Source organism: Citrus sinensis, chromosome 4 (genome assembly GCF_022201045.2).
Source record: "Citrus sinensis cultivar Valencia sweet orange chromosome 4, DVS_A1.0, whole genome shotgun sequence".
Classification (NCBI taxonomy): Eukaryota; Viridiplantae; Streptophyta; class Magnoliopsida; order Sapindales; family Rutaceae; genus Citrus; species Citrus sinensis.
The window spans coordinates 25,540,668-25,568,318 of record NC_068559.1 but is presented as its reverse complement, the minus strand read 5'-3'; the positions used below and the strand labels follow the sequence as shown (position 1 = coordinate 25,568,318).

Genomic DNA, 27,651 nt, shown 5'->3' with positions numbered 1-27,651 from the left:
AAATGCATGATTAGTATCAGTATCCTAATGATGGTAAATTTCTCAAAAAAATGAACGAAAATTAATTAAGGCCTAAAATTGTAATTGTGATGGAAGACTGGAATGGACCAATGATATCATGCCAGCACAAGTGCGTCCTAATGATATTTTACCACATCCCATAATAATTCGAAAATAAAAATAAAAACCGAGAACCCATCATCGTATCGCGATCACAAACGCGACCCAAAGTAAGTATATCTATATCTCGTTGCCTCTTGATTAATTTCTCTCTCGAAGCTGCAGTTAGCCGCTTTCTCCCAATCTGTGCCTGTCCCGATTGGCAAGCGCGATCCAGTGTTATCTTCGTATGAGGGATCAAAAAGATTGTATCTTTCATTTTCCCCAACTTCTAGGAAGCGTTTTTTATTTGCTCTTTAAATTCTAGGGTTTCACTTTCGATTTCGCATTATAAAGCGGATAATCGAGTGATTTTCTATTCATATTTCCTTTCTTGTTATCCTTTCTGTATTCATAAAGTGCTTGGTTAGTTGATTTTGTGCTACCTGTAGATCTGAATTTGGGTTTGACTTAGGGTTTCATTTTACCTTTTCTCTAATTCTTGAAAAATTGAAAAAAAAAATATTTATTTGATTGTTCCCTAGAATTGGGGTTTTACTAGAGGGATTTGAATTGAAGTAAGGGTCTCCTACTCAAAGTTAGTTATTGATAAGCATATATGGCGGCTGGGAGACATGGGGTTTATAGAGATAATGAGTTCAGGGACCGAGAGTCTGAGCTTGATGTGTCAAGACGTGAATACACGTATTCCAAGGACGAATTTGCTTATGAGAGGATTAGGAACAGTAATCATGAAAGTAACGGGCAGGGTCATGTTCCTTATGCAAGAGATAGGGTAAGGGTTAGACAAAAGGATGTTAAGGAGAGGGAAGTGATAATAAATGGTGGCTTCTGCTCCTCTTCTAGTAGGAGTGATTCAGGTAGCAGCGGAGGTGGAGGTAGTGGTAGCCGTGGACTTCGGGAACCTGAGTTGTCATTGAAGGCTGTTGATAAGGAGCCTGGTGAGTTGTCAAGTGAAAGTGGGTCTGATGATGCAGCTGAAATTGAGTCTGTTTCAAAGGTTAAAGATAATGAGGTTTCTAAGGTGGTAGAGAATGGGAATCAGTCTCCTTTGGAGAGAAAAAGGAAGTTTTCTCCCATTGTGTGGGACAGAGATGATAGTGATATGGGTAAGAGTAGGCTGGTTGCGACAGCTCTTCCTCCTCCTCCATCTTTGCCTAAGGCATATTGGAAATCACCTACTGTTGTCCCAGAAGGGGGTGTGTGTGTATCCCCCATAAAGAGTAGTTTAAACAATAATTGGCAGTCTGTTTCACCAATCATTCCTCCTGTGGCTGCCAGGTCCGTTGAATATGCTGCACCTGAATCTCCTGTGGGTTTGGCTTCTTCCCCGCCAAGGGAGCAATGGCATAATGAGCAGGAAGTGGAGCATGTAGATGATGAAGATTATGCACCAACCCGGAATATATCATCTTCGAGATGGGCAGCTGGAAATAGCTCTCCTGCTGATGAAGGTGAAATTTCAGAAGATGAGGAACTGCCAAAAAGGAGGAAAAAAATGCCTGTTTCAGAGTCTTTGCAAACCAGAGCACGAAATAAATTTCTCAGTCCCGAGCTCAGTGAAATTAAGAGAATAGGGTCTGAAAGATCTAGATCAAGGTCATCTGAATCTGACGAACGAGGCGACCGTGCTAGGTCATTGAGTGGCGATGAGTATCATGGCCATGAATCTGAGAAGGGCGACTACATGGAGATTGATGAGGATCATAATAACAATGATAGTGTTGGTGGGTCTGATACAGATTCTGAGGATGAAAATGATTCTTGTGGGACACCAGAACCTGCGGGACCTCCTCAAAGAAGTATAAATATGCTTCAGGGATGTAGAAGTGTTGATGAGTTTGAGAGACTGAATAAGATAGATGAAGGCACTTATGGTGTTGTATATAGAGCTAGAGATAAGAAGACTGGGGAAATAGTAGCACTGAAGAAAGTTAAGATGGAGAAAGAAAGAGAAGGTTTTCCGTTGACTTCTCTGAGGGAAATAAACATACTTCTTTCTTTTCATCATCCTTCAATCGTGGATGTTAAAGAAGTTGTTGTAGGCAGTAACCTAGATAGCATTTTTATGGTAATGGAATACATGGAACATGATCTCAAGGGACTGATGGAGACAATGAAGCAACCATTTAGTCAGAGTGAAGTAAAATGCTTGATGCTCCAGCTATTGGAGGGTATTAAGTATCTTCATGATAATTGGGTGCTTCATAGGGATTTGAAAACTTCCAACCTGCTTTTAAATAACCGAGGTGAGTTGAAGATCTGTGATTTTGGGCTGGCTCGTCAATATGGGAGCCCACTGAAACCTTATACTCATTTGGTAGTTACCCTTTGGTACAGGTAAGCTGCATTTGCCCATTCCCTCCTTTCAAGCAACATTTTGTGAAACATGCTTTAGAATATCTTTTTCATATTCTATTTTGCTTGTAAGCAGACACTATTGACATAAACACTAAAATACACATCTGCTATTGCAGGGCACCTGAACTTCTATTGGGATCAAAACAGTATTCAACGGCAATTGACATGTGGTCTTTGGGTTGTATCATGGCTGAGCTATTATCAAAGGAGCCACTGTTCAATGGGAAAAGTGAATTTGATCAACTTGACAAGGTAAATTTAGTTCTTCAATGCCTCAGATGTAAGGTGAAACACCTTGATAATTTTCCTTTGGTCTAATTTTATTATATGGGTTTTTCTATTTGTTTAGATCTTTAAAACTCTTGGTACTCCTAATGAGAAAATTTGGCCTGGGTTTTCTAAGCTGCCTGGAGTTAAGGTCAACTTTATCAAGCATCAGTAAGTATTGACTTTTAATTATTTCTATTCAGAACAAAGTTGAAAATGACACTGAGGTTTTCTTATTGTTGCCACTGTTTTCCCAGGCGTCCAGCTTTGGGTGATTCTGATCTGGCTATCTGGCCTCCATTGGTGACACTTTCAGTTACAATGTTTTCCATGTTTGTATTAACCACTGACGTTTACCTTTCAGGTATAATCTATTGCGCAAGAAATTCCCAGCAACATCTTTCACTGGATCACCAGTTTTATCTGATGCTGGCTTTGATTTATTAAACTCACTGTTAACATATGATCCTGACAAGGTAATTATTGGTCCTCTGTAGTCTTTCTTTATGATCATCATGATTGCTTGATTGTATTTATGCCCATGTTGTTATTTGCAGCGGATAACAGCTGAAGCTGCACTTAATCATGATTGGTTCCGTGAAGTTCCACTTCCGAAGTCCAAAGATTTTATGCCTACTTTTCCTGCTCAACATGCTCAAGACAGGTATCTTGACATTTTGAATTCAGAAGTTGAAACGTCAGGAGCCTTAATCTTTTCTTGTTATTTTTGTCTGGATACTTTGTATATTCAAGTTCCTTTTGTGTTACGTTAGGCGTATGCGAAGAATGATGAAGAGTCCAGATCCTTTAGAAGAGCAGCGTAGAAAGGAGCTGCAACAAGGGGAACTAGGTACTGGTGGTTTATTTGGTTAGGAGAAATTAGTTGATTGAGCAACAATGGCAAAGATCCCTGTGCTTTAGATTTCTGTAGTCGTTTGCTATGACCATGGTTGAGGTGAGGGATATGCATTCAACAGAAGTTCCGAACATTGCTTGTCAGACGATCATTCATGCTGTTTTTTAGCAGGCATCCACAGTGATTTGTATGGAGAAATTGTTTGCACCATCCTGTCAACCAGATTTCTTGCAGGTTAACTTTGTTCAGTGCTGGGGATCATGTAGAAATGCATCTGTGACATTGCTTGCATCGCAAGGTGTGGCTTAACAGCTTTTCTTCTTTAATAGAGCAATTTCAGCTGGAACTTGTGTATGTAACATATCTTCATTGGCACATTGTAAACAATTATCTCGAAATTTGGTATTGAATTTGAAATATTCTGGATTTTACTGGCGGCTATCTTCTATCTGTTTTAATATTCACGTTGTGTTTGCAAGAGACGATTGGTGTGAAGTGGAGGGGACGTTGTTAGCTTTTCATTGATGAAGAAATTGACTGTAACCCTTGTGCTTTGAAGGTAATTTATCAATTTAATATCTGTGGAAATGTTAGGTGGGACTAGGATTTTGCTTTCCATCCATGAGGAGTTGTATCTTCATCTTGAAAATGATTGTTCTGGCATACTCCGGAATTCAGGAGTAGCTTTTCAATAGCTCAACTGTAAACAAATTTTTAACATTGCAGAAGAGATATTTTACATTTTCCGTGAACTTCTAGACTAGGAGTTGTCTTGAAATTAGTTCATGAAGCTGTGATAAAGTCATTGAACAAATTCATTGCATTTTATTTGATTAATAATGTTAGATTGTTCTGGCATGCTCCGGAATTCAGGAGTAGCTTTTCAATAGCTCAACTGTAAACAAATTTTTAACATTGCAGAAGAGATATTTTACATTTTCCGTGAACTTCTAGACTAGGAGTTGTCTTGAAATTAGTTCATGAAGCTGTGATAAAGTCATTGAACAAATTCATTGCATTTTATTTGATTAATAATGTTAGATTAGGAAAGAGAAAAAGAGGAGTAACTTGTGTTTGACAAATTTGTCACAAGGTGATGAGAACTATGGAAATACTGAAAAACTGGAAACCATTCCAAACCCCCCCCCACCACAAAAAAGAAAGAAAGAAAGAAAGATTTGTGAACTTTCTTCACTGGATGCACTCTCAATTCTTTACTACTTGTATGATTTAACCGTATTTTATGAATGAATATCTATTGATTGCTTATGATATCTGAAGTTCTAACTGAAAGGATTGGAAATGGAGGAAACAGTTTGTGCTAACTAACATAATGGATTTTCAATTTCTAACCGAGGCAGGGTAGAATTACTTTTTAAAAAAGAAAGGGGGGTGGAGATACTAATGTGCTTCTGGAGACCAATCACGTTATGATTCTTATTTGTTAATATGGTTCGATATTTAAGTAAAGAAGTGACCTTTTGCTACTGTTAGATGAGTTTGTTATCAAATTGCGTATTCTGCTTGTTCTTATCTTATTTGTTAATATGGTTCGATATTTAAGTAAAGAAGTGACCTTTTGCTATTGTTAGATGAGTTTGTTATCAAATTGCGTATTCTGCTTGTTCTTATCTGATTTTCACTGATATTGTTTTAACGTCCAAATTCACCAATGGACTCATTACTCAAATGAAGACAGAATGTCATTTTGCAAACTTATGTGACTATTTGTTCTCTTGGTAGAGCTTAAGTCACGTGCTTCTAGTTATGGTTCTCTGCTTTCTAATATTTATATTTATCCCTTTCTATTCTTTTTCTCTTTGATGGTATGAGAAGAGTCAAAACTTTTATTAGCTGCAGAATTTTTTATGACATTGTCTGCAAATGCCACTGCAGTCTCAAAGCAAGCAGGTTGAGGAGGTTACCTGTAATCCTGGATTTTATAGAACTTCCAATTAGTTGTTCCTTGAGGCTCACTAGAGGTACCATACAATTCTTGGTTTGTTTATCATGTGTAAGAGCGATATATTTGGTTCATTCTTATTCAATTTTTTGTAAGTATCTGTTTCTTGGCTATCCTTTGCTAGTATTTTTCTGACAACTAGTAATTCCTATGATGTGATTGGTTCTTGTCATCACCGTAATGAGAACTCTTGGTTTGAATACCTTACGGAGAAGACATGGAGATAAATTCTGCATTTTTTTTTTTTTGGGTGTGAACGTCTTTTAATGCAAAATGTTACTGCCAAAATGTGTTTCTGTTACCAGTACTCTGAAACTGGGAAGTACTGAGATTTGTTATTCAAGTTTTGTCTAGACAAATTCCATATTCTTGATTGGGAACTATAATGCCTTTGTATAGTACCTGCAAATACTTTAATGCTGAAATCACATAAAATAGCCATAACTAAAGTTGATTCAGGAGCTGAACAGTTCACTGTTGATACATCTCGTCATCAAGTTTACATAATTACATTCATAAATTTCAAATGTGAATTTAGTACGCAAACTGAAGTCACTAGTTATTAAACATATATTTTTCTGGGTATATGCCTTGGCTTCCCTGATATATTTTAGAAGATAAATGTCCAATTGCATGCTAGAGAAGGTAAGACATTGGGGTGGGACGGTGGGAAAAAGTTTGTAACACCAGAGTAAATTTAGCTTGAATTGATGAGGTAGAAGTTGTACTTCTGTATGTTTGGTTTTAGGTTTGCATTTGTAACAAAAATCTATTTAGAACATACTTTTGTGGTGGGTCCAATTTATAACAAAGTGGTAGCTCGTTGTAGACCAGACCAGTGAAAGTACTAAAAACTTTTTGGACTTAATAGTTTGATTAATTTGTAATTTGTTCTATCTTAATCACTGGGTTTTTATTCATGACATCCTTTCAGCTTGTTGAGTCCTTGAGAGTAAGGCAAAATTGGTGACCTACAAGTGATTTGGTTTTTAGTTTCATACCTTCTAGAAGTTGTGTGACAGACTCACTGTCTTTGTTTCAACAGTATCAATTTACTCGAAATGCTATCACATAAATTTATTATTATTATTATTTTGCTATTCCTGTTCTCTTCATTTATGATGACTGACATGAAGAAATGGAGTTAAAGGGAAGGCATATTTTATGTTATAGTTGAGTCACTAGCAGTGCATATTTGTCAGTTAGTGTATCTATCTATCTGGAACTAGGCAGGGGGACTTATTTTGTGAGATTTATATTTTGTCTATTCTAGTCTTGTTTTGTTCAATTCTGTTAGCAACTTAAATAAGTATCTACTTTTTGAGTGGGGCACTTCAATGTATTTCATTCTTCTGATGTAGTTAGCTTTGCGTTTTGAGGAATTGCTCAATGATTTCTATTCTGAAAGTAAAATTTTCTTTGGAGATGATTTATTTGGCTACTTTTGTTCATATGATTTATGTCATTTTATTTTAGGCGTGGCTGGAAGGATGGGTTGCTTTGGGATTGAAAACCATGAAAGCTTCCACTTCCCATTCACAAATTTTAGGATCTCAGAGAGTAAGTTTGTGATGCGAATTGAACAGAAGTAGACGGGTATGTCACCACATATTATGGTCATAATTTCCCACGTGGATTAAAATCTGGCAATATGATTAAGCAGTTTGTATCTGGGTTCCTTTAAACCCCTATCGAATCATTTTTCCCGTGGGTGGATGTTCACAGATTTTATCTTGTGTAGTCTGAAGAATAAACGTACAAGTGCAGAAGGTGTAAGTGCAGGTTTTCAAAATTTCTCATTAGACTTCTTATGTTCTGGGTTACGCCCCACTTTCTGAAGTTTTATGGTAGAATATCAAAATATGATTTAAAATTTGGAAATTTAAAGGGAATATTGGGACGGTTTATTAGTTGTTGAAAACCAGCATACATGACAATTCAAAGTAGGGAGCGGTGAAATAATTTTTCAACTTCGTAGTTGTGTTCCCAACTTATTTTGTAATTTTATAGCAGCTACCTTAAAGCACACTGCCGTTGTACCTGTCGCATTTTTGGAAAAAAGAAATGACAGTGGAACTGATACGGTCATGGAACCATTCTGAAGAACAGATATTTTACAGAGATCTGAGATTTTTGTTTTCCTGTAATTAGCAAATAAAGTTAAGGACAAGAAAGTATACCCAATAATTTTAGGGGGTTGAAGAGCATTATGACAACATTTGCATCAGCTTCTTGGTGGGTGGGTCCCGGACATTTCACGACGCCTCCAATTAAAGTCCAATTTTGGGCTCTCCCAAGCTTCAACGTTAACGGATGGTGTCCACCCTCGTCATCCAAATTTTGTGACTAGTAAAAATCATAAAAAAAGAGTAGTAGCCGAAATTCCAGTGCGGTATCTCCGGGTGATACACGTACAAGTAGCTCACAGTAGTGGGTACCTCAAGCTTAATCAACCCCTCTGCCTTAGGCCCGCTCCATGTGTTACTTGCCGATTCAATAACTGCAGCAAGCCTTAGGACTGCCACACATTTTGGTGCAATACCACGGGGATTGCTACTATCCAATTGAGTGTCTTGTTCAATAAGTTGTATCGTTCACAAAAGTCTGTTTATTGATTGCTGAATGTTATTTTCTGAACTTCTAAGCAAATGGAAACAAGGCAAAAGAGACCAAAATAAAACGCAATATATAAAACATATTAGAAAAACTATGAGCCGGCAATACAAAATATAGAGTAAAATTAGGGAGCAATCTATTATACAGTAATTTTATCCGTTCTAACTGTGTATAAAATAAATAGATGAGCTCTCTTTTAATAGTAGCACAAGCACTATATGAAATTAATGAAAATATTATAGATCATAACATCTTATGAGATAGTGGCAGTCATGGGAAAGTAAAGAGTTGCTGGTGAGGAGATTAAGAGACCTATATTATGAATATCCATATTTATTTTAATAAATTTATAACATTCCCTTTTTATGTTCATTATAAAATAAAAATGTCTCATTAAAACATTTACTAGAAAAAAAAAACTTATGGAAGAAAAATATTATTAAAGAAAAGAGCATATCAAATTATTTTGAAGACATAAAGTTGTCTCATTAAAACCTTATTAAGAAAAATGCAAAGTAAATTTCCTTCAAGATTAATTATTTTTCCCAATAAGTATACTTCCCCTTGTCTTGATGCAGAGATTTTAAGATTTCAATAAAAATCTTTGTGTTGACACATACCAATATATGTACCAATTTTTTTAATGTTGCAATTGATAGGAATTTTGTAAATAAATCTACAAAATTGTTACTTTGAGTGTATTTGTTGAATATTTATATCACCATTCGTTTAAAGCTCATGTGTACAAAATAATTTTGGTGATGCATGTTTGGTCCTATCATCTTTTATATGATCACTTTCAATTTGGGCAATGCAGGTTGCATTATCCTCATGTAATATTGTGGGGTTATTTTTAATTGACGATAATCCATAAATTTCTTAATATATGTTGTATCATTGATCTTAGCCAAATGCACTCATGACTTGCTTCATATGTAGCAAGTAATTATAAATGATTTGAAGATGTTGCAACCATTGTTTGTTTCATTAATCGCTATGATACAACACTATTACTAGAGGTAAATAAATAACCCATTTGAGATCGGGTTTTATGTGGATCAAAGATATATTTAGCATCTGCATATTCAATTAGTTGTAATTTTGATCCATTTGGATGAAATAAACTAATGTCAGTCATTTTGCAGAGATAGTGAAATATATGCTTTACACATTTCCAATGCCTACAAGTTGGTACAAAACTATATCTTGCTAATGAATTAATTGAAAAGCAATATTAGATTGAGTACAATTTACAAAATACATAAGTGCACCAATTGCACTTAAATATGGTACTTCAAGATTAAAAATTGCTTTACAATCTTCTTCATGATGAAATGGATCTTTTGTCCATAGCAAGTGGTCATACCACCATTGGAGTACTTAATGAATGGACTTCATCCATATAAAAACGCTTCAAAACTTTTTTAATATAGTTAACTGATGTAAGAGTATTCCACTTGGCAAATACTCAATTTATAAACCAAGATAAAATTTTATTTTTCTAAGATATTTATCATTTCAAACTTATTTTTCAAATAAGAAGCTGCTTTTGAAAGCTCTTTAAGAGTTCCAATAAAATTTAAATCATCAATATATATTGCAACTATTGCAAATATAATTTTAGATTTTTTAATAAAAACACAAGGGTTAATTGGATTATTTACATATATTTTTTTCAATTAATAATTGTTTAAAAGATTGAACCATATACGCCCATATTGTTTTGATCCATATAAGGATAGTTGTAGTTTCAAAAATATAAATTACAAGGTTTAAATTTGTTTTCTTCCAGCATTTTAAATTCTTGGAGGATTTTCAAGTCACAACATTCACAAGGTGCATATCAAACCCTTTAGAGGTTGCGACTTGAAGACTAGATGCACAATGCCAAACAAAATCATGTTCAACTTCTTTCTAGGAATTGCTTTTCCAAGAAAAAAATACACTCAACCTTTTTACAACTACAAAATTTCGTGAGTTTGTAGTCATCAATATGCTCAGAATAACCAAACCCAGATAATGTCCTATAAGAATCGCAAGTCTGTGAGTGTTTGATTGGAAAATTTGGTATTTCTTGATACTCTTCGGCAGAAGGATTCATGAGTGAAAACGAAGAACAATGGATTGGATTAAAACACAAGCACACTCGACCCTTACAAGAACCATACACCCTAACAACGCCATATGTGTCTGATGATCATAAATAAATCTTTTCACAATTTTCCAATCTTATAGTGGCAGCCAATTTGTCACCATAAACTGTTTCATCATCTATCAAGTAAAGAGATATAGTGCAGGGATGATAACAGTAAGGACAGAGGATGAGTCTTTTTTTCTGGCTCTGAGTAAGTAGGTGGGCTTTAGCAGAGTGAGGATTGGTGATTACAGCAAGCCATGACTTGGATAAACACTTGAAGGCATAGAGATTTGGCCGGTAATTTCAGGAGTATGTCCACGATGAGTTCTGATGGAAGTGTCGCCATCTCTTGGCTTGCTTTGATTTTTGTCGACATAGATTTTTATTGTCCTAGCTCTCCCTATCTCTCTCTGTCTATATATAATCAATTTATTTAATCCCAACTCCTCTTAAGGAAACCGAATCAACCATGAGTTTTTTATTCCCAAACAAACACTATTTAAATAAGTAAAGGCCATAAATCTATGTGAAGAAAAACAAGTTTAAATGAATTAAAATTTGATATGGGTTTAAAATATTGCTTTAATGCTCTTCATTTTTTTTTTTCCTTCTGATAAAACATTGAAAATAATTAGGGAATCTTCATCACTTATTAATTTCATTGTTCATAATAAATATTGGATCTCAAATTTGAATTCGAGAAATATTGGTACCTTTTTTCGATATTAATTTTCGATATTAATTCATTTCTGTTTACCATACGATATATCTCATTGTTTCACTATCAATGATTTCTTCAACATATATAAACAAACAGATCATTTAGCCTATGCAAGGGGAGTAACAATTAAATTAATGATCAATCACCAAATTGAGAAAGAACTGCAGCAACAGCAAGAAGTGGATTTTCCCCAACGCGCCTTGTAATAAATCTATGTACCTCTTTTTTTATTTTTATCCAAGGGATTATCTCCATATATATATATATATATGACAATGGAAGAGTTCATGCTTTGGTTCATGGGAAAACAGTGTTGATGATTTCCAAGACAAGTTCAAGATCTTACTGGGTGTTGCTTAAGCTTTATGATTTACCCAAGTTAAGATGACGACGATGCTGCCTACGTGACGATGGGCATCTTTCAAAGAACCCGACTTTGGAATCCGCTGGAGAAGATCGGCTTACACGTCAAAGATTGATGTTTATTTGTTCTTTGAAAATTATCAAAGGTTGATGATTTAAAAATCTCTCGGATTACCAGACGTTGAAAGTTGACTGAATTCTTTTAACTATTGCAGAAACCCTTTGGATCGAGGGGCTGCTTTTCTTGTTACCTCAATTGTGGCTCAAAGAGATTGATAAGCTTTTAACTTCGGTCCAATGTGGGCTATATTTAAGCAAGCAAAAGCGGAAAACTGGGCAGGATTTTTAAACTGCCCGAGTGTGTGGGTTGGCTGTATTGAAAATTTTTGACAAAACTTTTATCAAATAGCAAGTTCTCAGATTGTAACTTACAACAGTCGAGAACCTCCTCCTCACTGTCTCTCCACTTTCCGGGTCTGTCTTCTCTCTTCTCTACCGCTGCATGCAGTAGGCTAATATCGCCACGTCTAAGAACTGCATCATTAGTTACACCTGCAACTCACAACCAATGTGGTGGAAATTGCCTCAAAAGTGGTGATGGTTTCACCTCATAAATTTTAAATTGCGAAAGATTTTCCGTTGAGTTACACAGGGAAGGAATCGTTGAGCAATCATCATGATGTAGATGGTCAGTTGGAATTAACTATAGTCTTCCCAAGTACAAAGGTAACCAGAGAGAGTTCAATAAAGAAGATTGTGTTGATAAGAGCTCGATCAACTGTCCATCCAAATATGGTAATGCCCCCAGGATTTGCCTGCAAATACATAACTGCACAGAAGAAAAGCCACTTAAAACATAAGTTGCCTGCTTTTGGATGTTTGCCCAAGCATATGTGACAACCAATGAAATATATTTTGTTCTTTTCCTAATATCATATTGCAGTAGAGATTTAACAATATAAACAATTATCGTTTAGTCCATTCAATTCTTTCACTCATGTTGCCATGGTAATATTGAGACCCATATGCATAACCGTAAAGTAGACTGAAAATGACTGAATTTGATGATAGTGTAAGTTCTTGATTTTTCAATTGAGAGATAGTATTATAGGAATAGTAGGAATGTTATAGGACAAGATTTGAAACCATACCATAAGCTTGTCTCCTGTGATATGAGCACATATATGAAGCCAATTGTGTATTTGTTGGCATTGCAACATAATCTAAAGAGACCAAATCACTTTCAGAATAATTCATATGCACTGAGTTCAATGGACTGGAAGCTTCCAAGTTTCCGAAACTGTTTGAGACTCTAAGTTGAGATGAATCAGCAGAACTGCATGTTGCCAATGCATGCCATCTACTTGCTATCGATGCAATGTTTTGGGCTCTGTGGGAAATTTTTGTGGCTGCATGTAAGCAAAGAATTATGCCAACAACCTGCACAACTGAGGAAGCCTGGAAAGTTGTCGAGAAATGAGGGTAATGAGAATTGAATTATGATGCAGCCAGAACATAAAAGAGTGCAACAGTATGAAAACAATTGCAAAGGATCCAATTTTCTATCTGCAGATTGTGGATGCTATCAGAGTAATATATTTTTTAAAAAATCTCCAATCAATAGAGCTTTTAGACAGCTTTTGCAAATCCAAGAGCATGGAAGCTAAAACCACTAAGATCTACCCACATGGTTATTTAGCTAATATATAAATAAAAAAGAGTAACTCACTGCAAAATCACCACCGTTTATGAAAGTGATTTTTCCGCCATACCCAGTTGTCTGGAAAAGACTCACAATTTGACTGGCTGTGACAACCAAGAACTCTAAGAGAAGATAAATTCGGAATCTGTGGCTTATCTTAGACAGATGATAGCGTAGTCGCATATGCTCTTCTATCAGTACCACAACATCAGATTCCATTGCCAAGAGCTTTGCATAATCATCAAAGTGCATAACTTGCAAGTTGCAGACTACATGAAACAAGATGCTGGCTGATAGAGATATTGTACTCAAGTAAGTCCAGGATAGAATCAAAGCAAATAGAATAGCAGCAGATTGCCACCATGATTCATGATGTACATATAAAATGCGGATGATCTCTCGTGCAGTCTTCAGAATGAAACATGGAAGCGACCAGACTATAAGCAAGCGTAAAGAATCCTGCATAGATCGTAGCAAACCAAATATCTTATTACATACTGATTGCCATTTCCTTTAAGGTACAGAAATGACAGGAAGTGCAAAGACCATGAAATTGAATAGTTGAAAAAAAAAAATGCCATTTCGGAGGCAACATGGTACACAAATCATGACATAGACGCTTAGAAGAACTAGTATTCCGTGATCTTCATCCATGTCCAAAATTTTCAACAACATCAGAGGATGGTCCTGGAAGTGGAGGGTTGGAAATGAAGTGAATTTAGCCATCTATGTGTCCATATTTACTAGGACACCACTGTACTAAAATTCTAAAATACTTAATTAAGCCTTAATCATAAATCAGTGGGGATCATCTACATGCATCCCCTTTCCCAATCTGCACTATCCTGTGCTGGCCAAACAATGAAATATATGATGAAAAAATGAGAGTGGTTTCTAGACTCAGCTTCTGGCCTTTTTATGTAAGGTTAACATCATAATCTTGGTAAGCTTATCATAGACAGGGGGAATCATATAACCTTTACTACTAGATTCTTGTCTACAATACATATTCAATTCTACTATCCATTTGAAGGAAAAACTAAAGTTGGCAATTCAAACCCCAATATGTACACCATAAATCAGGATTCTCAAATTTCATGTCTAACATCACACACACACACCCCCATTTAGATGGAATTATTTTTTTCTGCAACCCAAAGACCCTAAAACCTTGTAACTTACAGTCAACACCTACCTCTCCAGTCTCCACCTTAACACTCGACGTTCAAATCATAATTCAAAACACATCATTTGAAAAAAACTACTCGAGAAAGCTGCAAAATCTATCTCAATTCTCAATTAAGCAAAACAGACAGTAAACACAATCAAACTTAGAAATGCTCACCTTTATTTGCTGAATATACTGGTAATGAAACCTCTCCATGTGGCCACTATGGCGATCAACAAAAAGGAACTTCCTGATACCATATTTACGCAGATTATGGGACATACAAATCAAAGAAATAGCCGCTAAACAAGCTTGGGAGGCCACAATACACAACTCAAAATCCTTAATTTGACCCTTCTCACATCCGGGACAATTAGACAACTCAAGTATCACGACTGGGACCAGCACTCCTGTTACTAAAAAAGCTGTCCAAGACAAGACGAAGCTCAAAACTGAAGAGTGGTTGAAGCCCAGAAACGTCAAAAAATATTCAAGCTTTTGTAGCGTCCGATCAAGATCAGTTTCTGGGATTTGGTTTTCCTGCTGCTGCTGTTGTGGAAGTTGAGTGTGATTTTGGTTTGAATTATTAAGAAGAGGTGTCTGAGCGGGAGGTGGGTCTGTTTGTATTTGTATATGAGGATCAGCCATGATCACGAACTTGTTTGAGCTAAAGTTCAGTTTTTTACTTCATCAATAATCAAAATTTATGATTTTGGATTAGGCCCAGCTGAGATTTTGTCAAGAAAAGTTTGATTGTTTAATTTAATTTATTTGTTTTTTTTGTGGGTTTCAGTTGCTGAGAGACAACTGGCTTGCAAACTGCAATAATAGATCAAAAGTAAAGTTGTGATCTTGTCTCGGTTCGTTTCTTGTTTAATAATCAAACCAGATCAATGATAGATGAAGAAAAGAATTAAAATATTATATTGAATCTCGACGGGTACAAAACAGGGGGGCATTGGGCAAATTTAAATGTTTTTTTTTGTCAAGTTTCAACAGAACATATTGTATTTTGTGTGCGCGTGTGTGTGGACAGATCATTCCAATGGTCCAATGGTGCTTTCTGCTAGGTGAAGGAACATGTACTATGATAGTGGGCGAAGTATGCGATTAAAATTCTAGATTGTGCTGACTCGTGTTTCAAAAAGCTGTGTCCTAGGAATTTGGAGTTTTTTTTTTTCCTTTAATGGAAAAAATATAAAAAAAGAAGAAACAGACAAAAAGACAAATATTACCACCTATTTAATTAATTGGGAAATCTATCCAACTTCTAGCAAAACTTCTAAAAATACACAAAATATTTGTCACCAGATCCATTTAAGTTTTTGGAATTGTATCAGAGTTTTTCGTTAATCCTGGAAGTAAATTATTAGGCAAAGAAAATCATGGTTTTTACTTGAACTTTTGCTAATATTTTAGTGGTTAGGTGATAATTATTCAAAAAGGAAAACAATTTGGGCAGGTAAATGGTCATTTTATCATTGCGACAGTGGTATACACTAATTGAGGTAACACGAAAATGGTTTAATTGTATACTTGACAAACTCTAGGTGGATCATTAATTAATCATCAAAAAATTCTTTAAATAAAATTATATATTTTTTATTTAAAGAGTTACATTAACGTTTTAAATTTCAAAAGACAAGTCAATTAAAATTTTTCAAAACAAGAGATAATTCTCCCTCTTCAATATTATGGAGTGCTTTCCTCATTTTCAATTTATATTTTATTAATTTTTATTGGAGGAAGAGAATTGTTTTAGTTACTATTTATTTTTTCTTTAAAAAGAATAGATATATTTGATTAAAATAATATTAGCTTATTTTTATTTCAAGAGTTTTTTAAAGGATAATATATATTTTCACTCTTCTATTTATCACATAAATAAGTAAATAAATATTTAAGGAGTAAAATTAGTAAAATGTTTTGGTCATGCTTTTAATAATTTTTAAAAGTTTTATGTATTTTTAAACTTCCAAAAAAAATTAGGTGGGTCACTAATAACATTTTTATTTAAAATTTTTTTCAAACTGTTTTTTTTTCATCTATGAATTATGGTTAAGTATACGTTTAAGATTGAGGTGCTCTAACTTTTAAGTTACAGTTGGGAAAAAAAATTGTAATTATGAAATAAAAATTAGTAATATATAGTAAATGTAAATTTTAAATAATAATTTTGATAAAATTATTAAAGATATAATAACTTTTTCATTATACAAGTGAAAAATCATATCAACATATCTTTTAAGCTACAACAATTAGTATTTACCAAGTATTTTAGTACTGTAATTTTTAAATTACAGTTGTTCAACTTTAATTCTAAACACTATCTAAGTCAAGACTCAAGATTTAAAAAAAATCTATATAATTATTTGATTATTAGATTAATATAAATTTACACTATTAAAGTGTGAAAAGTTAATATCTAGCGAGAGGGAACTGGGAAGTGCTTTGGATTGTAAAAACTAATGAGAAAATTGTGATAGACAAATTAATTATAGTGATCGGTAACCGCGTATATATGTAATTTAATGTCTGGATGGATCATTTATTGTTTTGTTCTATTTGGATCGTCTCCCACGAGGGCACGAGGACCTAGGGAGGAGAACATTATAGTATCACACACATCGTGTATTTTGAGTTACAAAGCACAATACACTTGTGAATGCACATATATATCAACTAAGTAGTAGTAGTAGTAGTAGTAATAGTAATAATAATAATAATTTCTGTTAATTAACTAAAGTTGGTTGATATTAGTAATTTGACACTCTCACTTCTTAAGAGAAGTCAGTGATTAGACACTCTTACTATTTTAGCCAGCACTTTACCTTTTACGGGCCGATCTGGTGCGAGCGGGGATTAATCTGGGTTGTGGTACGAGACTTAAATGTGCCTTCTATAGTTGGAGCTCACTCAGGACCGCCTCCTGGTTCAGAAAAAAAAAAAATCTGTTAGTTAAATCATTAAAAAAAAAATTAAAAGAGAAAAAGGGATTGAGTGACGATACCTATGTGAAGTAAAGATAATATTCAGACAGGCATTGCGAAAAAACGTTAGCCCTAAAATCAAGCAATTTAAAGCGTAGCTTGCAAATTAAAGTTGGGTCTACATTTGCTGTGTGTAATCTTCGTTTTTGAACGATGTTGAAGCGCACTTCAAAAATTCATATACATTCAAATTTCTTTATAGTTTATAGTAATATTTTACATATTAATAATTTTTTAGATAATCATAAAAAAATATAGTTTCAGTTTAGGAGAGTTATAAATTAGAATTAAGGACATGTTATTATAAGTTATAAGTTTTTCGGAATTCATCTTAAAACCTTATCTGCACATAATAATAATAGCTATATATCATAAAAAATATATGACACTAAAAGTTAAAAATATAATAAAATATTTCTTTTAAGTTGTTTGGAATGATGATCTATTTTTTACAGTTATCATTAAATATTTTTATAATATTTTATAAAAATTACATTGAGAGAAAATATTAAAAAATATAAAAATATTTTTATATTTTAAAATGACTTTACATATTACTAGGATCCAGCTATGGTGCCACAGTTGTATGGTATCACAGCTGGATCCAACCATTGGATCTAGCTTTGGTGACAACTGTGGGCTAGATCCAATGGTTGGATCCATCTGTGGTACCATACAACAGTGGTACCACAGATTTGTCCATATTACTAATAGCATGAAATTAATGTACGGAATATTTTATCTCTATAACACTTGAATTAAAATAACTAAATTAAATTAATAAATTTTATAATTAGAGCTCAGTAATAAAAATAATTTGTCTCATCATTATTATTATTTTTTATTTTAACCATGAGATATTCTAAAAAGGATCCCAATTATACGAGGCACCTTTAAGTCTGTAGCATAACCCCTGTTTGAATCAGAAGACACATATTCTCCTAACAAAGACGATTTCCTTGAGACTCGAAGCAAATACATTCAAGCCACTTAAGCCACTCAGGGGAGTCCACTGTATTATAAAGGAGTCCACTGTATTATAAAGAAGGTTTTGCTTGTCAACTAGTTTGTTCTCATATTTGAGTTTCAGATGAAAGCGCCGAAGCCAAAGACGGCACTGATCGTGGTGACGCTGATGCATCGTGAGGGAGAAACGCTACTGTGAGATTGTCCTGTCCCCTCAGCTTACTGGTGCTGGTAAAGTACATCATTTAATTATTTATTAAAATTCAAATTAGCTTAGCCGTGTTCTCTCTTACTTAAAATGAACAGACAAAATTCGAATTAAAATGCCAACTGCAATCTCAACAACTCCTCCAAATCATCCAATGGCGATCATCAACTCATTGTCAATGGATCCCAAAAACGGGTTCTGCTCCGAAACCAAGATCTTTCACAGCCTTCGCCCCTCCATCGCGTTCCCACCCGAAACGACGTCGGTCACCTCCTACGTCTTCTCCCTCCTCGAATCCCACGCTCCGCCGCCCGACACCACCGCCCTCATCGACACTGCCTCTCGCCACCGCATTCTCTATCCCGACCTCACCCTCCGCATCAAGACTCTTGCTTACTCCCTCAAAACCAAGTACAAGCTCTCCAAATACGACGTCGCTTTCCTCCTCTCTCAAAACTCCGTTCACGTCCCCGTTCTCTACCTCTCCCTCTTCTCCCTCGGCGTCGTCGTTTCACCTTGCAACCCTTCCTGCACCATACCCGAAATCCTCCGCCAAATCCATCTCTCCAAACCGGTCATCGCGTTCGCCACTCACGACACCGCTCACAAGATCCCCCAGCTTAAATACGGCACCGTTCTGGTCGACTCCCCCGAGTTTGAATCCCTCTCCGCCACCGATTCATTAGACTATTATGATGATGAGGAGAGAGTTAGGGTTTCAGTGTCGCTATCTGATCCGGCGGCGATCTTGTACTCTTCGGGGACGACGGGGATGGTCAAAGGAGCGCTGCTGACTCAGCGGAACTTGGTTGCCGCCGTGGCCGGAGGTCATGCGGTTCGTGCGGCGAGGAGCAGGCCGGCGGTTGTGCTGTGTACGGTTCCGTACTTCCATTCGTACGGCTTTACTTGCTGTTTGAGGTCGTTGGGGATGGGTGAGAGTTTGGTGTGCATGGGGAAGTTTGACTTCGGTAGGGTGTTGAAAGCTGTTGAGGAGTTTAGGGTTAGCCACGTGGTCTTGGCTCCACCCGTTGTTTTGAGGATGGCACGAGACGGCGGCACGATGGGCGGTTATGATTTGAGCTCGATTGAAGTCGTGGCGTCTGGTGGGGCTCATTTGACTTTGAGTGTGATTCGGAAGTTTAAGGAGAGGCTGCCTAAAGTGAATCTGGCCCAGGTTAGTAGTTTTGGTTTTACCTCTAATAAAGGGGGTGAATGCCTCCTTAGTCCTCAGTTTGCTCCGCTACAAGACTCTTTTTCTTTTTATTCGTCACTATCTGTCAGAAAAATCTGCTACAAAAAGATTCAGCTTAAATTATGTTTGATATTTTACACGTCATACATAAAGACAAATTCTGAGCTCGCATAATTGGCATCTTCAGATTTGGGATATGTTGAGTCAGTTGGCGTAGGTTTTGTCTTTTTTCGTCCATCTCCAATAATTTTTAGGAAACCAAATCTAAAAATACTACTCATCCTTAATTTCTCTCACTCTCTCTTTTATTTATTTATTTTTAAATTTAAAATTTAAATTTTGGTATGTTTTGCATTATGTGAGCAGTTGGCATCTTTAGATATTTACAGTTGAACCGTACTGTCAACCGTCAACTGTGCTTGGAATTCGGTGCACCTATCATCTCTCTTTCCAAACAACAAATTTAAAATAAAAGAAAAAGGGGAAAAAAAGGATGCTTTAATGTCGTAATAATTAATGATAAAATAAAATTTGATGAAGGGATATGGGCTGACAGAAACAACGGCGAGAATATTTGGAACAGTGGGTCCAAAAGAATGCCAAGTAGTAGGCGCCACAGGAAAGCTTTTATCAAATTGCCAAGCTAAAATTGTTGATCCCGAATCAGGAATTCCTCAGCCTCCTTCCACGCCTGGAGAGCTTTGGGTTAGAGGGCCTTTCATTATGAAAGGTAACTGCTTTTGCACTTCACTCCCATTTGGACCTGGACGATTGCTCTTTATATTTTCAGTTTCATAATGTTCATATATATATACATAGGCTATGTTGGTGATGAGGAAGCTACTGCAGCCATTCTGGATTCTGATGGATGGCTAAGAACTGGAGACCTTTGTTATATTGACGATGAAGGGTTTCTGTTTTTCGTGGATAGGATTAAGGAAATGATCAAATACAATGGCTACCAGGTTTAATTTGGAACCCCTTTTCTTCTCCCTAAATGTTATTTGATTTGTTGTCAGTCTGATCATATCAGTGTAGTATTAACAATCAAGTTTCATGTGCTCATGTTTGTACTGCTTTAGATTGCCCCAGCAGAACTAGAACACCTGCTTCAATCCCATCCGGATATAGTTGATGCAGCTGTGGTTCCGTAAGTCATCATCTATTTCCCTTATTCTTCTGTTTCATTATAATTTTTTTTAAGGAATATTGGTTCTTTTCGGAACAACAATTTAAAGCCTCATTTGATGGATTGGCAGGTTTCCGGATGAGCAAGCAGGTCAGATACCAATAGCTTTTGTGGTGAGAAAACGTTGGAGCATTATTGATGAATCACAAATACAAGACTTCATTGCCCAACAGGTATGCATGCGATACTTATTCTCTCATCTTCTGAACAAAAAACTGTATTTTGTTTGACGGATTTTTACCATCTACTTCATTTTTTTCTGCTTGTAGGTTGCTCCGTATAAGAGAATAAGACAAGTGACCTTTGTTGATTCCCTGCCCAAGAATGCCCCTGGTAAGGTGTTAAGGAAGGAGTTGATCAAACTTGCACACTCAAAGGCAACCTCCAAGTTGTAAACTTATATTTCTTAGCCAAAAACACAGTTGCTAAGGCAGAAAAACCAGGTAATAAGACCTTCTGAACAACTGTACTTCATTTCTTTCTCCTCTATGCAAAAGATGCACTGTTTCACTTTTCGTGGCCAAAGACAGTCAGAAAACGATATGTTCAATATAAGTTGCAGCATCTTATATGTTGCTTTACAAAGATCAGATCAGATCCAATATCATGATATTCCAAGTTTTCTGTGTCCTATCATATCTTTTACCCACAAATTACAGAGCTTTAATATCAAATACCGAACCCCAAAAGATCTATTGAAGGTCCATACAACCGCACAGCACAGAAATAAAATGGTATGCACTAACCGATAGTGACAAAAAGGCATCTACCAGTGTCTCAATTTAGCTAAGTCCATCAGATAGAAATACTATTGGGGATTCCTCGACCAGTTACTCCCGGACCAGAGGAAGGAAGAAGCAGTTCATATGGTGGAATGCCAGCACCACATCTGCCTTTAAGACGGAAATCTTTATTTCTTGTATTTATTATCTTTTCAATCTCCTCCAGATTAGCAGAGAACTTATCAAACATATTCAAAACTTCAGGGTCATTGATCCAGTGGCTGTGTAACTGGTTCACCTGACCTAGATACTCTTCATCAGGAGAGTGAGTGGACAGAGTGTCTTGGACAGCCATCACTTTAGTTGCTTGAAGCTGAGTGGGCAGTGAAGACAAAAAAGTATGCTGAGGGTTTAAAAGGAATTTCTCATAACCAGGATCATTTTCTTGTGGGACGAGTTTTCTCATAAGAGTAGGACGGTTAGGAACATATCCTCCAAAAGGATATTGTCCAAAGTTTATGGCAGCATGCTGACCTGATGCAGTCCAGATCATTATTGTAATTATCCCAGACAAGTCCTCTTTGGTTTCAAGTTTGGGCCACCATGCCTCATTCCTTTTGTCATGGTGCCCTTTGTTCTTAATCTCACTCCACCATGCTTGGAGCTCAACATCAGACGTGACAGAATTTGGTTCTGAGTAGAAGTGTGCAACATATGATTCTACCCACTCTTTTATAGCACACCAGATAAGAAGCCCATCTGCTGCATACGGGTAGTCTTCAATCACAAGTCTTACACCGCTAGGCATTGAAGGATCCTCCTCAGCCATACCCCTGACAATTTTATCACTAGTATCAGTCACTCAGTATGTTTGCTTTACCAGAAGGTAACATTGACCTTAAGGTAGAAGAGTTGAAAATGGTGATAATGCCACCAGAACAAGCAAACAAAAAGGAAAATTGGGTGCATGTAACTCAAGTTTTAGAGGTTCAAGAGTGATTAGGTCCCTACCTGCGCAAAAGATCTGCAGGCAATGCCTCCATGTCAAACCTCCAAAAACTCTTGTAGGCTGCAGAGCTTAGCTCCATGGCATACCTTCCTGGGCTGAAAGAAGCCTCAATTATACCCCCTCCGTTTATTAAACTTTGCCGTGCAAGTGCATTAATTTCTAGCGTGTAGCGCATGTGAGGATGAAGCAACTTATAAATGGGGTGCATTGAACTAAGCTGTCTGTGTGTTGCAATTATATAAGGCTCCATAGAAGCATGAGTCATCAACCTGAGAAATTCAGATCAACATGTTGGAATGATACCAATGTTTCATATTTTTGTTTTAACATCACTTGCTGTAGAAATATAGACACGGACTGCACCAATTTTAAATATCAATAAGGAAAAAAATTACATATATAGATATTAAAAAAAATTACTTGATTATGAAAGCAAGGCTTGAAATTAATTTTTTATTAGTTACCAGTGATTTACTAGTTGGTGGACTCCAGCATCATTTGAACAGACATGAGCTTTGGCCAGCTTCCAAATCCAATGTGTTGTAGCATCATGCCCATGAGTGTAAATGTGTTTATTCTGAGGCGAAGAACGTGTTGGAGGAAGGGATAGCTCTATAGCTAGTGGCCTCAGCATGCCAGCCTTGTTATAGAAGAAAACTGTCCTAGAGGCATATGTTTTTCTATCTGGCAAGGAGTTTATTTTCTCGATAAATGGCAGCAGCAAGTCATGATAATCAAGTATAAACAATCTCTTCTCCTCAATAGCCTGTATCATCAGATAGTAGAGTTAAAACAGGAATTCCCTACTTGAACAAGAGCCATACATATATTTTCCTTGGAAATATGCATTGTGTTTGGTGGTGTCTCAAGTAGACCAATAACATGATGAGAATCAAAGGAAAATCCTAAACGCGGGCTCTGCTATTGCCAGAAACTAAGCCGGCAGATATGATTAAGAGCATTTCTGAATAATTTGGTGCAATGGATAATGTTTTGTTTCTAACCTACAACTAGACCTGGTAGCCGACACCCACATTAAAATTTTGGGTCAACTTGCTGATATCAATAGGAACAACGCTGGAAAGTAAGCCAATATATCATAAGCACAGTTTACCTTTGACCACAAATGCACCTAATTCGTCTCACTTTTTATGTGTCCATGAAATGAAGCATTGGATTAGAAAGAAAGAGGATACAAAGCTGTTTAACATAGTGCATGTCAATATCAATACCTTTTCCACGCTCAGTCCATGAAGTTCTTCCTCTATTAATTCCTTGGTGATTGCTGATTCTGGAGGTCCATAAATAGCAGGGTCTAGTTTGCTGAGGATTGGAAATTCCTGTTGGAAAAATGTAACCTAAGACTTCCCAAAAGAGAAAATAAAGCATGATATAAAAAGTAACAGATAGCAGATTTACCTATATCTTACCTTCAAAAACTCAATGTTCACTGGGTTGACACCAGCCAAAGTCTGGCGTGCAAATTCGTTGTCTCGCAACCATGCAAATCTGTCCCCTGGAGACAATAATGATAAAAGGCAGAATGAAAATACTGTTCCAGGAATTTTTTATTCCTTTTCTTTTTCCTTTTAGACTGAGTTATGAATGCTATGTGTTCAAGGAATTGAGCTGCTAAAAAAAGGAATGTCCCAAGACTATAAACCCAGAATCAGTAAATGATGGTAACAAAGATTTGATCCAAGATTGTGATGTAACTGTATTCAGTCAGCATCGCTGTCAACTGTTTTGACATCTCTAGGAAGAACAATACAAGGTGAAAAACTTACTTCTTATAACTGCTGGGGTTTCATATTTAAATAATCTATCACCGACATTCAGAAACTGTTTAATGACAGTGGCGAGAAACAGCTTGCTCCTCCCATTTTGTTCATCATCATCTTTTAAGAGAAAACCACTATTATATAACTTATCAATATCGGAGAAGCATGTGAAGGGGATATCCGAACTTGACAATGAAGCAGCAATTGATGGTATAAGATTATGGAGTACAGCTTTCAATCTCCCAGAAGAGAAAGTGTTCTGCTTGATCTCCTCAAAAGTTTCATCCCGAGGTACATAGACTGGATGGGGCTTTTCAATTCTACTCTCACAAAGAGGATCTGGAAAAGGTCAACGGCATTAAACAAATACCCAATTACATGATGGTTACGCAAAAAGAACTGTAACACACATGGATTGCCCTACAATTATCTTGCAAGCAGAATACCTGTCTTGGTTGGTGGTCGGCCAGTTCTACAGCGCCTAGGATAAGGCCTTTCCTCACCACTCAGAACTGGCCGGGCAAGGTCTTTGTCTTTATCAGGATTACCCAAATCATTATAGACCGCATAATCATATATTCTCTCATGATGCTTTCTCTCGCCCTTTCCATTACCGCGAATACTCAGCAAGTCTTCACGCCTCAGATCTTTTATGCCAGCAGGTGTTTGTGATGGCAAATAGGCCTGTTTACAATAATGAAGGGATTAAATGCTTAAGCAAAACCATTCATCATAGATAAAGTGGAGGCCGCCAGACAAAAGGGGATAGTGCTCGCAATGCTCCTACAAAATTCTCACCTGATTTTTGAAGATTATTCTACTTTCAGCATTATCTTTCCGTGAATGGATCCATGTATTGGCTGGGAAGAAGACAGGGCCTCCATCAAAACCATGAACGACAATCTCCAACAAGTAAAACTCCTTGCCGTGAAGATTAGTAATGAGAATAGCCCCTGGGTTACCAAAATCAGATGGGACACCGAAATTAGCCTCATATTGAAAAATGTTGACATTGCTTGAAGTTACCGGCTTCGGCAACCAGCCCCTAACTGCAGATTCTACACTCTTCCCTGAGTTGGTAACTGCAAGAACAAATCTATTAATTAGTTTAAAGCAAAAAACCTGCCAAAAAATATCTTAAGCAACAGAGGAAGATGCAGAGAAATAGCCATGATGCATGATCGTCATTTATGAAAATTTTAGTACCGTTATCCTATCCAAAAAAAAAAAAAAAGAAAGAAATTTAAGAAAAAATATTTAAGCATTTGACCCAAAAAAAAAAAAAATTTCCCACCATAAATGCAAGAAACAGAAGATATGACGGCTTAAAAAATAAGAAAATAAAAGAAGCTAACCAGGATCAATGTCTTCACTTATAAGCTGAATCATGATTCCTTGTCCAATCCCATTTACAAAAAGCTCCCATTGATCCTCAATCTTTTCAGTGAGCTTTTCTTTCAACTTCTTCCTTATCGTGATCACTGCTCTCACATCAACTAACCCTTCCTTTGAACTCGAGCTACTAACCAATAACGACCCGTTAACGTCTTTTGCGTCCACCGACTTCGTAGCAGCCTCTGTAGCTTTGTTTTGATCACTGTTTACAACAGCCCGAATCGGGCAGAACTTGGACTTGGTCACTCGGGCCGGCCGGAGATTCCCATTACTCACAGCGCCGGGTATAGCCGGAACCCGCCGGAGGGCAGGGCCGGTCAAGAGCTGTGTTTTTAGAGCTGAAGACATTGGATTCACTGCATACAATTTTCTTCCAAGTCTTTTTTTAAGTCAACACTTCATGGACAGCAAAGAATGAGAGAAAGCAAGCTTGCGCATATTCTAGACGACCTCGTTGTCTTTCGCTAAGAGCCAGAACTGGGCTTTGAGAAAGACATTTTGTCTGTTCTCACCGCAAAATGAAGCACTTTCGACACTAAACGCGTGTGCGTAACGAACCAATGAATCATCAGAAAAGCGATACGTAGATCCGCACGAAGCTGTGCGAAGGTCACGTAGTATTGAAGAAGCCGGTGAGTGGTATAGGTGTAGTAAAATTTAACACGACTAGATTATCCAGCACCAACACCGTAGGAATAAAAAGATATAAGTCATTAAATTTAATATAATTATTAAATGAATTGGTTCCAGTCAATATAATTTTTCTTTTTGTGTAGGGTTAAGGTTAAAGTTATTAATTTATTTACTTAATTAATAATATAATTATATTTTTTGTTTTAAATTAATTTATAAATTCTTATCATCAAAACTCAAATATTAAATATGCTCTCTTTTTTATTTTTTTTGAAGGATAAACATATATATTTTATTTATAAAATTTTATATAAATTTAAAACTTTAATAATATAAATGTCTAAAATATTGATTGACATATATATATTTTATAATATCGATTTATATAACAGTGTGTGAATGTTTAATGTAAATTTTGTTAAATATATAAATATTAAGTGGGTTATTAGGTAATTTGTTTATTTTCTGTATTAGGTTAGAGTCTCAATATTTTGATACGATTATTAAATCAGTTGTGTTTGGATATATCTAAATTTGACAAGACACTAATTTAACATAACACGAACACGAATTGTTGACCCATTTTATCATTCCTAGAGTGATAGGTATTATGCAACTTTAACGCCACAATCACCCGTTAGTTAGAAAATTACTGTTATGAATAGCATGTGATGTTTCAAAAAAAATTATAGAGAGGAAATTATAATTATTTTTTCTCAATTATTTAGTTCAAATTGAATGGGAAACTAAGTATCAACACGATGATCCTTTATCATATCAAAATGAGCTGTCTAGAGCAGCCAATTTTATTATTTGAAGTACTTGTTTTTTAATTATAATAATAATTAAAAAAAATTATCATTACACCATCTTTATTTTATTTTTTGTTCATCAAACCATTATAAAATTCTAACATGTATTTTGTACCAACTTTTTTTTTTTTTTACATTTGTATCAACTAGCCACTTTTGCATTAACACAATTAAATAATTTTAATAAAATGACAATTTTACCACCAAATAAATTAAAAGACCATTTTATTTTATAAAAAACTTTAAAAAATAAAAAATTATAATGATAAAAATCCCTAAATTTAATAAAAATAAATCCCAAAATTATTATTTTAATATAAAATTATAATTATAAAAATAATTACAAAATTTTGGGATTTAATAAAAATCCCCTAAATTATTAAAATTTTAGGATTTATTCTTTTAAGAAATAAATTCAGTTATTTTAATAAAATTTTACAAAATTATAATTTTTTAATAAATAAATTCATTTATTTTTAT

The 27,651-nt window shown here is 35.7% G+C and overlaps 4 protein-coding genes and 1 long non-coding RNA gene across 9 annotated transcripts; 2 read left to right on the top strand and 3 right to left on the bottom strand.

The window, feature by feature from the left end:
* The first annotated feature begins 188 nt into the window (after positions 1 to 188).
* Positions 189 to 7,472, top strand: LOC102619419 (cyclin-dependent kinase G-2). 5 transcript variants are annotated; one of them, XR_008054314.1, is made up of 10 exons: positions 190 to 2,460; positions 2,598 to 2,733; positions 2,831 to 2,919; positions 3,113 to 3,224; positions 3,306 to 3,412; positions 3,522 to 3,703; positions 3,776 to 3,902; positions 4,084 to 4,163; positions 5,501 to 5,586; positions 7,044 to 7,472. XR_008054314.1 is itself a non-coding variant. In XM_052440279.1 (6 exons), the coding sequence occupies exons 1-6, from the start codon at positions 719 to 721 to the stop codon at positions 3,619 to 3,621; spliced, it is 2,286 nt and encodes a 761-aa protein (XP_052296239.1). In that variant the 5' UTR covers positions 190 to 718; the 3' UTR covers positions 3,622 to 4,035. The 5 variants fall into 5 exon arrangements, 1 of the variants encoding a protein (XP_052296239.1); XR_008054313.1 differs by having other exon boundaries at positions 3,522 to 3,902; XR_008054316.1 differs by lacking the exons at positions 3,776 to 3,902; positions 4,084 to 4,163; positions 5,501 to 5,586; positions 7,044 to 7,472 and adding an exon at positions 3,006 to 3,019 and having other exon boundaries at positions 189 to 2,460; positions 3,522 to 3,564.
* On the bottom strand, positions 4,992 to 5,295 carry LOC127901944 (uncharacterized). Its single transcript, XR_008054317.1, has 2 exons — positions 5,181 to 5,295; positions 4,992 to 5,082 (listed from the first exon to the last, which is right to left on the bottom strand). It is a non-coding gene; the product is annotated as an uncharacterized LOC127901944 (long non-coding RNA).
* A 4,213-nt stretch (positions 7,473 to 11,685) lies between the features above and the next one.
* Positions 11,686 to 15,251, bottom strand: LOC102620652 (uncharacterized). The gene is made up of 4 exons (XM_006483992.4): positions 14,452 to 15,251; positions 13,134 to 13,565; positions 12,556 to 12,862; positions 11,686 to 12,233 (listed from the first exon to the last, which is right to left on the bottom strand). The coding sequence occupies exons 1-4, from the start codon at positions 14,920 to 14,922 to the stop codon at positions 12,094 to 12,096; spliced, it is 1,350 nt and encodes a 449-aa protein (XP_006484055.1). The 5' UTR covers positions 14,923 to 15,251; the 3' UTR covers positions 11,686 to 12,093.
* Positions 15,252 to 18,308: 3,057 nt separating this feature from the next.
* LOC102623270 (4-coumarate--CoA ligase-like 9) lies at positions 18,309 to 21,450 on the top strand. Its single transcript, XM_006484276.4, has 6 exons — positions 18,309 to 19,612; positions 20,171 to 20,360; positions 20,450 to 20,595; positions 20,713 to 20,780; positions 20,890 to 20,992; positions 21,089 to 21,450. Exons 1-6 carry the CDS (start codon positions 18,554 to 18,556, stop codon positions 21,212 to 21,214), a joined length of 1,692 nt encoding a protein of 563 aa, XP_006484339.2. The 5' UTR covers positions 18,309 to 18,553; the 3' UTR covers positions 21,215 to 21,450.
* On the bottom strand, positions 21,349 to 26,166 carry LOC102620930 (lipoxygenase 6, chloroplastic). The gene is made up of 9 exons (XM_006483993.3): positions 25,687 to 26,166; positions 25,130 to 25,413; positions 24,778 to 25,015; positions 24,338 to 24,670; positions 23,981 to 24,066; positions 23,783 to 23,890; positions 23,015 to 23,316; positions 22,553 to 22,819; positions 21,349 to 22,374 (listed from the first exon to the last, which is right to left on the bottom strand). The coding sequence occupies exons 1-9, from the start codon at positions 26,072 to 26,074 to the stop codon at positions 21,615 to 21,617; spliced, it is 2,766 nt and encodes a 921-aa protein (XP_006484056.1). The 5' UTR covers positions 26,075 to 26,166; the 3' UTR covers positions 21,349 to 21,614.
* Positions 26,167 to 27,651: the final 1,485 nt, after the last annotated feature.